Raw genomic sequence first — 10,979 nt, forward strand, 5'->3', positions numbered from 1 at the left:
TATTTAGTCAGCTCGAACGATCTTAACGTGACTAGTAGAGTGCTTAAAAACCGTAATAGAATTGCTATTATATCAATTAGAAGAAACCGAACCACGCGAATTCGCTTAAAAACGCTAGATTTACCAGAATCGCTAAAACACCACAAAATCAGCGATAGGAATACTTACGGGGTAGACCCTTTAGCGCGCTTACGCTTTCGAGGCGTTGCGGGAGCGGGAGTCGACCCGCTAGGAGTTATAGTACTCGTAACGGGCGTACCCGACGAGTCATCTATTGATTCGAGCGTAGGAGGCGTTATCTTATTATTATTGCGATTGAAACTGGTGACACTATCACTACTACGGTTACGATGGCTATATTTGAACTATAGCTTCAAAGGAATCGCTCTATTATACTCGACTCTTTCAGACTTCCGAATACGGAAGGCGGGCCCCCTGAAGGAGCCATCGAGGTAAGAGCGACAAAGGATATAACACCAGGAATAGTATTACTATAAAGTGTAGTTAAACGACTACCGCGTTTAACTAGGGGGTGTGTCAGAAGCTGTAGAGCTTCTAAGAGTATTAGCCACATACGTGCTATAGCGTATGAGGCGTCGTCGCTAACGTATTGGCCAGTTCCTTTATCTATAAATATTAGTCGTTTTGTCTCCTTTGTAGATAGTTCAACAAGGCACTCTTTTCCTTCGTATAAGCCACCTACTGCAGACTGCTTTTAACGCTCCCGGAAGCTCATTACTGCGTTCGGCACTATTTCAGCAGGTAAGCTAGGTACGCTTGTAAGATTCTGAATGGGAAAGTGGCTAATTAGCACCTCGGTACCGATGGTATTGGCAACTTGTGTGGAGTTTGTTTGGGTTCCACGCCTAGATGGTAACTCTTTGAGTCAAGGCATTTGAGAACCGCTATAACTTACATACCTAACAGGCCGAACAGACCGCTATTTATCCCATCCGTCACTGGTATGATTTATTGGTTGGTTACCTTAAGCATCGGTAAATACGGAAGTAGAGGGGTGGTATGTAAGTACCTACATACATCAGTAACCTCCCAACTCCGCCACGCGGTGGCTGCATGAATGTTACCCTCCTTTGATTGCACAAGTTGATTTCCCCTTGCGGCTACCTTCCCACCTCCCACCCGCAGATTGTATACACCTCTTGCGGCTGGTTGCATATACGTTGGCTCCCTCACACACGTGCTGATTAGATGCCTTGAAGTGTCTTTCCTAAAGCAATAAGCTGTAACTGTTCTTTGTTGCCCCAGCCGCCCCCCTCCCAAGACCTCCTGCGTTGGCCTACATGCGGAGCATCCTCAAAACTCTGATCCTTTGGAGCTCCTTCCCTTTCCCTTTCGCGTGTGTATATGCAGTATTAGTTAAGTTGATGGCGTCCTTGGGAGCTGTCCCCCATGAGCTCCTCCGCCTTTTCGTTTCCGACACGGGAGGCGTTCCGGGTCCGCATTCCCGCAATGATCAGAACGAGGGTCGTGATCAGCTCTGGGAGGAGGCCCAGGACGACGCGGGCCGCCAGGGAGCCGGTGACAGGGTTGAGGGACCGCCGGCGGGTCGTGAGGGCGACGAGGGCATAAAGAACACGGATGCCGATCGGGACCAACGAAAAGGCCACCGCGCGCAACAGCTAAAACGTAAAATGATAAGTGTGAGCTGCGGCCGAGACACTCCCCCCCTTCTTTTCGAGGGCCGAATGTGGTTTTTGGGGCCGGTGGTAAAAACTGACTGTTATTCCTTGTCGGTGCCTCGGGGCTGACTTGTCCTTCTGAGATGGCATGCAGGATATGCCGGTCCAGAGACACAAGACGGCCCAAGAAGCGGTCAACAGACCGATGCCGACTTTGACGAGCTTAAGGTCGCGGCTTGTGGGGTGGTCGCTCTGTAGATCTGAGGCGCCGCTGCCGACCAGGGCAACCCCGGTAGCCACTAGCAGGTGGAAGACGGCGACTAGGCTCCATTCTTGTGCTCTGTTCACGCGGGAATGATAGATTCTCCTATACGGTTTGGACGGTGGTGGGTTAGCACTTGGAATTGTTTGCGGCCGTGTGGAACTCGGAGGGGGAGAAGGAAAGAGAGTTTGGGGGGGGGGGGGGGGGGGGGGGGGGGGGGGGGGGGGGGGGAAGAGCGCAGGGAGAAAGTCCTACGCTTCGTGGAGAATGCCGGACCCGGCCAGCAGAAGGGGAGACAAGCCGATGCTGGAGATGATGCTGGCGGGAGACGCAGAGACAGCCCCGCCAACGATGCGGAGGGTGCAGAAGGCGAAGAGATAGAACCACCCGAGCAGGCCTGCGGGCGAGTGGCGGATCAGGAGATAGAGCACGGGGAGGGAGAGAACGGCGTAGATGGCCAGCTCGGCCGTCAACAGCGCGTTGGTTGTCATGCTGTGGCCGAGTAGGGAGGGGGTGGTTCTTGGTACGCCTCGGGGTGCTGCGTCTCGGGGTGGACCTGGTACTTCTCAGGGTGTTGCGAGCAATGGTCTTCTGTCGTGGCCTTGGACTTCTTGGAGCGCTTCTTTCTCGATGCGATCACGAGGGCTGTGGCAGACACCAGGAGCAGCAGGAACCTCATAACGAGCTTGCTCACTCGCGATCTGGCACGGTCGACGGCGATGTCAGGTCGGCGGTCAGATGTTGAAGCCGTCGCTCCAAGGCAGAAGGGAAGTGGGATCAGGCAGTAAGGAACCTGCGCGGTTCAAGTGTTGGCAGCCCCGGTGCCTGAGGTGCCCAAACAAAATAGGCCCAGGGAAGAGTATTGAGATGGAGCTCATTATATGCACAAGCAGTTCAGCAGGGCACTTTTACCATATATATATACCTACCTCCTTTCTAACCCTCTTGCGGTGTGGAATGCAGCTTCAGGCGCACAATCAGAGTCGCCGCCTTGGATACGTAAAGTGATCCGCGCGGTAAGAGCAGGCAGCCAGGAACCCTGAGGGCTGAGGACGAGAGGATCCCCCACTGTTATGCTTCATGAGGACGGAACACTGCCGTACAGCCTCGCCGATCCATGATCCTGAGGGTCAAAATCCCAACCGATAACCCTTACCATGACGCTAACGCTCACCGCTAACCCTCACCGCTAACCCTACTCCAGCCAATGCATCTGCCGTGAGTGTAGCCAGAAATGAAGCTCCATTGGCCTCGCGGTGGATAGCCTTCCCATGCTGGGGCCTGAACGAGAGCGAGGATCCCTGTCGAAGGAAGCACCTGATTTGGCAATTGGTGCCTAATCACAAGTATGTAATCCGTACAGTACAGTATCCGTACTTCTCCGCACCTACATACACACCTTCAAGTACAATACACTACTAGTAACTAATGTATGTACAGTACGGTACTTTTAGATTCCGCCTGTTCTTGCATGGTTGCGGCTGCACAATAACTAGAGACCAACCCAGCCCTATAACAACTTGGCTCTTGCTTGTTTGTGCTTGGCTTTTGCTTGGCTCCTTCCCCCAGTGCACAATTGGAAGTGCAACACCGTCGCTCTCGCTCTCGCTCTCGTTCTCGTGCTTCTCTCTCTCTCTCTCTCATTTTCTTTTCTTTTCTTTGCACCTTTTCTTTCCCTCTTGCTCTCTCGTTCCTGCATCCGCCAGGCGCCTTTAATGGAGAGCGCCCGACGGGTTCCCAGGCCTCGGCTGTACCATACCAAATCCAGAACCGGCTGCACGCGCTGCCGGTCACGAAGGGTCAAGGTTGGTAAGACCGTGCATGCCTCGTCTCTCGTTTTGTACCAGTATGGACCATTTGAATCTCGGCATGGAACTCTGGAACTGGAATCGCCAATTGCCAGCACGCAGTAGCCGACTCTGGCTCTGGCGGCTAATCTGGGCTTCTGTGGGCTCTGATCACTGCTGACCACTCGGGCGCCCTCATAGTGCAACGAAGCGAGACCCGTCTGCGTACGTCTCAATACGACCAATACCAACCCGCTACGCTGCTAATGGACCGGCATGGATCCGGGCCTCAGGCTGATCGGGGCATCAATCGCAGAATAACTGCCATCGCCACGGCGTTTCGTGTTACTATGACAAGGATCCCTCGAAGCCGCTCCAGGCCAGACAGCCAAGCCAGCCGATACTTCGACCTCCCTTGAGTAATGGTGACGCCGACGCCGACGCGCGTGGGCCCCCGAGGAGCGGCCCTCATGGCAGTGCAGACTACTGGGAACTCCGGGCGTTCCATCACTTTGCAGTAGCTACCGTTGGGACGCTCCCCGGAAGCCACATCCCCAGCGTCCGGCAATGCTGGGCTATGCAGGTTCCCGTCTTGGCTCTCTCCTACAGGCCGTTGTGGAACCAGCTCCTCGCCCTCTCGGCACTCCATCTCGTGGCATCGGGCGGCGACGACCCCGGCCTGCTTGCCTGCAGGGCTGCTTCGCTGGATGCCACGCTCCAGTCTTACCGGCCGGCCCTCGATCAGCTAACTCCGGAAACGGCCGAGGCCGCCTGCTTCACCTCGATACTACTCTCGGTAGACACCTTTGCCAGCCTGCAGCATCGGCCGCTTGCCGGCGACTATGAACCTCCCATGCAGTGGCTGAGGTTCACTCAAGGAGCCCGCGCCGTGTTCGAGGCTTCCACCTCGGCCGCCGCGGGCCCGGCATCCAACATCATGACAATCATTGCGTCTTCGAACCACAATCGGCCCGTCCCCAGCGACCGCCCCCACCGTACGCCTGACTTTTCCTATCTCCTCCAGCCTTTGCCCGACGAGACACAGCCCTCTTCGCCAGGCGTCGCGCAGGCATATCAAGAGACGGTCGATCGTCTGAACCTGATCCGGGCCGCCGCCGAGGCTGGCGAGCCGATGCTCGCCCTATGTCGAAGACTCATGTCCTTTGCCTGCCTGGTCCCGCCTCTGTTTCTGGAGCTAGTGGAGCAGAAGGCGCCCCGCGCTCTCGGCATCCTCGGCCACTTTTTCGCTCTCTCGGCCTGCGTCAAAGATCTGTGGTGGGTAGGCGAGACACCTGTCAGGGAGGTCTCCGCGATACGCACCTACCTGGCACCGGAGCTGCAGTACCTCATGGAGTGGCCTGACTGGTTCGTCACAAGCGCGACCCAGTTGCTGTGTCCTCGCGAGTCCGAATCATCACGCTGCTTTGACTGCGTGGGTGCATGGTAGCAGCCAACCACAAACTCCTTCAACACTTGTACGGAGCCCCTCGTACCTTTCGAAAATGCCTCTCTCCGAAAGTGTCTCCTGGACTACCCGGTAGCAGTACAGGGTCTAGGCTAAGCAGATCTGGTAAATGATCTCTGCCCCGTCTTGTCTAGGGAAGTTGCAAACTCCCTCGGCTCCCGATGTACCTCACGGTTGCTCGGGCTTGTCCCACGACTCAGCCAGGTATTCACGCCCTGCCGTCACCAACCCGTGCGGGATCTTTAGCGTGGTGGGCTTCTCTACAGTGTCCGATAAAGACTCTTCAGCCTCCTCATCCTCAGGCCGCGCCCGTGTCGGCGCCGTCCTGATTTCCCCTCAAGAGGCTTCCTTACGTCCCCTGACGGGCCGTCGATCGGGTACAGCCCGAGAGCAGTCCAAAAATGGCATTTAGCGCGCGTAAGAAGTCGATGCCAAACATGTCGACGAGGTCTCAATTCCATATCCTCCTTCCACCACAAATCGTCGCCGCTCTCAACCTGTGAGAGTGTCTGTAGTGGACAGACCATTTCCCATGTTCACGGTGTTTAAGCACCTGACGCTTGCCTAATAGGATATTTGCAGCGGCCGTTGACCACTTGGGAATCGTCTGTCTGACATGATATCTTGATCCCTCCACATTGGCTTGTTCAGTGAACGTAGCCGCGCCTGTAGCCCAACCTGCTTGATTGCTTCACTGCGTCAGCCTTGTTGCCATAGCTACGAGCGTTTTTCCCATTGATCCCATGTCTTGTCGGGCCTGAGCTGTGTGCCTCTTCTGGAAACAATGAGACATATAACGGAGTCACGATGCATACTGGGAGTGTTTTCAGTATGTTCGGTGCGTGCCCATCCAGATGAAGCAGTACAGTCCCAGAAGCCACCACCAGGAAGGCAGTTCCTTAGCACCCAGGAGTTACCCGACTGTTTTCACAATTGGAAAGTAAGTTTCTCAAGAAGACCCGAGCCTCGGAAACGAAATCAATATGATCAACAATTTCCCCTATGTACTCGCAAAGTCCCTCTCGTCTATTCCATGCTCCTTCAACAACCCCTCCGCACTCTTCACGGAGGCATACATAACTTCTCTCTCGTCATCGGCCCGCGTCGTCCCCAACTTACTGCCCTCGCGGTGTCGGCCAGGCTGCGCCGCGTGCCGGTGGCGATGGTGGATAGGAGCCGGGGGCGCTACAAGAGAGCAAGGGGGGGGTCAGCACTTGCTTTTTGTCCTGTTGTCTCGAACTTTTGATAGCAAAACTGCGCATGAACATGTGCGTGCGTATTCCAACTGTGCTGACATTTTCGCGACTGCCTGTGGGACAACTTTGCAACCGTGCTACAGAATTTGAGCTTGCTCTACATGGCCAAGCCAAGACATGCAGCATGGTATACCAGGAAGATGGATGTTTCTTCTTCACAGAGTGGCTTCTATGTCCGAGAATGGCACGAATAGGTTTGGTTTTGTCGTACGTACTTGAAGCAAAACCAGGGAGAGGGCTGTGTGATCGGGTCTCATGTATGGGCAAAACGGGCGAAAACACCAATTTTGGCAGGAGTGGCACAGGTAGGTCAACGATACAAAACAACTGATACCAGGTAAACCTCAAGAGCGCAACAGAGAACAGCTCGACTGAATAAGAAAAAAGACACTTACCCTCAATATCTGATTCCTCATCCGAGTCGGCAATGGCCGAGTTTCTCTCGTTAGTCGCGGCTTCGACGGCAATTCTGAGCTCTCGAGACCTAAGCGAATCAGGTAGGACTCAGCCACAAGTTTCCTTCGTTGGTAGCGGTGCCTTCGGAAAACGTATAAAATAAGGGGAAAAAAAAACCACAAACACGAACGTACCAGGAAATCTTCAGCCGAGCGCGCGCCTCGTGGGACCTGACGCTCCCTCGCAGCGCCCTCGTCGCCTTCGTCGCCTTCGTCGTTGTTGTCGTCGTCGTCATCGTCGTCGTCGTCGAGGTCCTCAACTCCGTCGCCGCAGGGGTTGTGGTTGGACTTGTGGCAGCCCCAGCCGCCACCGTCTCGGCGCCGGCAACGGCATCGACATCGGCACTGGGAGGAGAATCGGGGCCGGGGCTGATTGAAGCGATTGGCATGGTATTCGGTGCCCCTGCCTCGTTCTATCATTTATTTGTTGTTCTTGTTCTTCGTCTTCTGCTCTTCACTCCCCTATTCCCATTCTTTCTCTCTTTCTTGTTCACACGTGTGAGCACCGCTAGCTCCAAGTAAAAAAAAAATCTAGACAAGAACGAGAAAAACGAGGTCAAATACCGTATGAAAAATGGGAGAGGAAGAAATGTGGCCGCTAAACGACGACGGATGCCGTCTTTCTTAGATTCGTTGTTGGATTGAGGGAATGAGTGACTGGCTGGTGCGTGATTCCATGTACAACAGCGTCTCTTCCCTATGCGTCCAACAAAAAAAGGAAGAATAAGAAAGCGGGAGGGTTTGAGGGAGCTTTGGAGCCGGACTTACCGGCGTGGCTCAGGCACCATCGCCCCGGTCCGTTGCCGCGCGGTTCTATACCGGAGCAAGCCAGTGGCCGCCAGTGATGAGAAAATGGTGTGCTGGGTTGAAAGAGGTTCAGAGGTATGAAAGGTGATTAGGGTCCTACTCCTGTGCAGCAGATGCGCGCATCATAAAGGAGTCCCGGTTTCTCTAGATGCCATGTCTGCTAGTCTTGGTACTCAAGAATATTTCAACCATGCCAGGGGAAGCTTCGCTGTCTCGGGTGCGGGATGTCCCTTGCAATGCAAAGGGCGAGTCTCCGGTTGGCTCTTCCGGATATCTCTCCTTATTGGTGACGAGAGAGTAGAGGAGAAGAGAGGAAAGAAAGAAAAAGGAGAGGAAACAGGAACTAATAAAGGTTCGTGAATGTAAAGACGAGAGCAAGGAGGCAGGTCCTTGGTAAAAATTGGGGTAGACGGCTAAGGAATACAGATGTTATGACATGAAGCAGGTCTGGCGTCATAGGATGCAAAGAGCTTTTCTCAAGTTCCCCTACTTTACCGCTTACGCTCCTGCCTGAGACTTTCCAAACTGCCATCCAAGTTAGAAACAAACTGAGCGTGTCAGCTCCCAGTGACGGTGATCCGACCCAGAACCATGGTAACTCCGACCCAGAGCCGATTCAAGCAGATGCGGTCCCGCGAGACGAGGCGCTGTGCGAGTTCATGTCCGAGCCTGAGCTTAATCTTGACACGGACCATGATCATGAGATCGGCCTCGATCTTGACGTCAGTCGTGATCGAGATATAGACCTCTTCTCGACGTGACCCTTGACCTATATCTCGCCTTGTATATGAGCGGCGGAGGCGTCAGCTCAGACGGGGAAAGCTCGGCAAAGTCGGGTGGTTTGAGCCCTCGGCCCTCAGCCCTTTGACAGGCTCAAACTCCGCACCTCCGTCCTCCTCGCGGCATCATCCATGTTTGCTGGCAGATAATTATCACAACATCATTGCCGGCCGTGGGCGCCGATGACTGTTAGCTCGGCCACCAGGAGACCTGAGCCAAGCCTGAGCACCACCTGGCCGTGCGGATGGCGGGCCGACCTCGTCAGAGCCTGGTGGGCGTCCTCGATGCCGAACACATACTCAGGATGGCACACCGGCTTCATCAGCCCGCAATCCGTGAGGAGTGCAATGACGCGGAGTTGTTCTGGTTCAGTGAACAAGGCAGAATTGGGGACCCTGATGTCTGGGCTCATAGTCGTTCATCTAACCGCCCTGGCGCCTTTATCGGCAACTCTGAGAATCACCCGGCCCCGGACGAGCGTGCTCCAGGCCCGCGTGAGCGTCATGCCGCCCACGAGGCCGAGGACCACGGAGTAACATGCCGTCCTCCAACTCCTCAAACTGCCCCCTTGGCCCAGCCGTACACCATATTGGCACCGAGGTTTCGCACCAGGCCCATGCTTTCCATGCCGAATGCGGCGGCAACGATACTCACTCCCAGAAGCTTGGCAAGCTGGACGGCCCAGATTCCTGCCGGGATGGCAGCTCCTGTCGTGAGGAGGCTGGCCCATTAATTCCACTTGGGTGGCTAGGTCTTGCGACCCCAATTGTCCGGGCGCGGCTTGTGGAAGAGCCCGCAGGTGAAGAGGGCTTGGTAGGCAACGAGCGCGCCAAGTGGCACGGTGGCAGCCTCTTCCCAGGTCAGGTTCTCTGGTTTGCGCGCCAGCTCGTGGAACTTGACGACCGTGTACGTACGGCGTTTCCGGGGCAGACGAAGCTTATCCTTCAGCTTTTTCAAATTCCACTTCAAACGTCAGCGGCACACAGGAGCATAGCAAAGGAGTAGCTCAGAAGAAGAGGGAAGCTATCCAAAACTTCGTCTCCGGACCATTGTGGGGAGAAGGGAGAGGCGGATATCACCTATCCGGAGAACTCCTTGCTGGGGTTGTTAGGGATGGCAAAGTCTCGATCCACCTTCCCGTCCGGTGAAGTGAAGCTCTTCGCGATAGATCGCCACGGCACAGGCTTCGACAACAAGAAGCAGCAAGGACGTGGTACTAGACAGCTCTGGCATCTGACGTCTTCCGAGTCCCATACATCCTCCCCTTCGGGGGGTCGACAGAATGCCGCAAAGCCCTGCCTTTCGCGGGCTCATTGAAAGAAAGAAAAGAATAAAAGCAAAGAAAGAAAAGAAAAAGAGAAAGAGAAAGAAAAGGAGAACGAATAAAGCAAAATAAAATAAAAAGGAAAAGGCACTTATATATTTGCTGCTCAAAGTAGCAGGCCTGGTACGTGGGAGCAGCAGGCAGAAAGCGTCAAAGTGTGGCATTGCGAAGGCGTAGGCTGGTGAGTGACGAACCCCCAAGAGGAGATTCTACTCGGTCACGAGGTTGCGCCTGCCTCAGAGACCGACAGCAGTTTTCCTCAGCCAAAGAAGGCACGGCCATCCTGCAGTCCATGGCCGGCGAATCAGTCAAATCCGAATCTCCTCGTCTTCCCTCAGCAGCGATTCGCCCTCCTGGGGCTTTCCATCTGCGTTCCGATAAAGCACATAGTGCTGAGTCATAAAGACCAGGTCATAGATCATGGACACATTCCCCAGGGCAAACTTGACGGGGTTGCCGGTGATGCCAGACCAGTCGCGCTGGAGATAGCTGTCGATGGACTGTTGGGCGATGCTCAAGATGCCGCCGGTGAAGTCGAGCAGGATATGCAGGATGCTCCAGCCCTGGGTGGAGCGGTTGCGGTAGTTAACAATCACTTGGGGCGTGTACTTGATGAGCGTGATGAGGAGCTTGACGTAGGAGATGGCGTAGATGGCGTCCAGCCAGATCCACGAGGAGACGCCCTCACGAGTATTGTCCCGGTCGGGCGAGCCGAGGATGACGAAGAGGACGACGACAGCCCCGACTACGCAGCCGAAGAAGATGCCCAGGATGAAGCGGCTGGGTCGGCTCCCCATGCTGGGGGCGAACCCCCATGCGCGGGCATAGAAGTACTGGCTAGTGGTGATAGCGGACAGCAGCAGGCCATGAGCAGCAAACGCGATGTCGTTGAACTTCACAGTGGGCGTCAATCCCTTGTAGCGGGCGGCGTACTGAGCACGGATCAAGGGCGAGTAGTAGAGGGCCATGTTGGAGGTTAGGTAGGCAGCGAAACCTGCCGCCGTATCAATAAAAAAATGTTACAGAGCACAAGAATCAAAAGCCTGACGGCATACCCAGCGTGTTGATGAGGGGGAAATCGACCGTGGTCCCAGACGTGGATTTGCGCCTAAGATTGAGCATCGGCTGCGGATAAAAGCTCACTGACCACGCCGCGAAATAAATCACGCCAAAGAAGGCGGATAAGAAGTCAAGAAGTCCCAT

At 55.0% G+C, this 10,979-nt stretch overlaps 5 protein-coding genes across 5 annotated transcripts; 2 read left to right on the forward strand and 3 right to left on the reverse strand.

The window, feature by feature from the left end:
* Positions 1–1,373: 1,373 nt before the first annotated feature.
* On the reverse strand, positions 1,374–2,511 carry P884DRAFT_240045 (uncharacterized protein; the record flags this gene model as incomplete). Its single annotated transcript, XM_069440162.1, has 3 exons — positions 2,158–2,511; positions 1,740–2,007; positions 1,374–1,640 (listed from the first exon to the last, which is right to left on the reverse strand). The coding sequence occupies exons 1-3, from the start codon at positions 2,391–2,393 to the stop codon at positions 1,374–1,376; spliced, it is 771 nt and encodes a 256-aa protein (XP_069299441.1). The 5' UTR covers positions 2,394–2,511.
* Positions 2,512–3,617: 1,106 nt separating this feature from the next.
* Positions 3,618–5,405, forward strand: P884DRAFT_240047 (uncharacterized protein; the record flags this gene model as incomplete). Its single annotated transcript, XM_069440163.1, has 3 exons — positions 3,618–3,707; positions 3,891–3,914; positions 4,006–5,405. The coding sequence occupies 3 exons, from the start codon at positions 3,618–3,620 to the stop codon at positions 5,134–5,136; spliced, it is 1,245 nt and encodes a 414-aa protein (XP_069299442.1). The 3' UTR covers positions 5,137–5,405.
* Positions 5,406–5,980: 575 nt separating this feature from the next.
* Positions 5,981–7,254, reverse strand: P884DRAFT_322140 (uncharacterized protein; the record flags this gene model as incomplete). Its single annotated transcript, XM_069445419.1, has 5 exons — positions 5,981–6,052; positions 6,274–6,339; positions 6,626–6,648; positions 6,806–6,894; positions 7,001–7,254. 5 exons carry the CDS (start codon positions 7,252–7,254, stop codon positions 5,981–5,983), a joined length of 504 nt encoding a protein of 167 aa, XP_069299443.1.
* A 1,502-nt stretch (positions 7,255–8,756) lies between these two features.
* P884DRAFT_268415 (uncharacterized protein) lies at positions 8,757–9,689 on the forward strand (the record flags this gene model as incomplete). Its single annotated transcript, XM_069442195.1, has 4 exons — positions 8,757–8,946; positions 9,030–9,164; positions 9,204–9,358; positions 9,621–9,689. The coding sequence occupies 4 exons, from the start codon at positions 8,757–8,759 to the stop codon at positions 9,687–9,689; spliced, it is 549 nt and encodes a 182-aa protein (XP_069299444.1).
* A 395-nt stretch (positions 9,690–10,084) lies between these two features.
* Positions 10,085–10,979, reverse strand: P884DRAFT_298376 (PQ loop repeat-domain-containing protein; the record flags this gene model as incomplete). Its single annotated transcript, XM_069444597.1, has 2 exons — positions 10,085–10,770; positions 10,832–10,979. The coding sequence occupies 2 exons, from the start codon at positions 10,977–10,979 to the stop codon at positions 10,085–10,087; spliced, it is 834 nt and encodes a 277-aa protein (XP_069299445.1).

The sequence above is a fragment of the Thermothelomyces heterothallicus genome (genome assembly GCF_042370625.1).
Source record: "Thermothelomyces heterothallicus CBS 202.75 unplaced genomic scaffold P884_scaffold_6, whole genome shotgun sequence".
Lineage (NCBI taxonomy): Eukaryota > Fungi > Ascomycota > Sordariomycetes > Sordariales > Chaetomiaceae > Thermothelomyces > Thermothelomyces heterothallicus.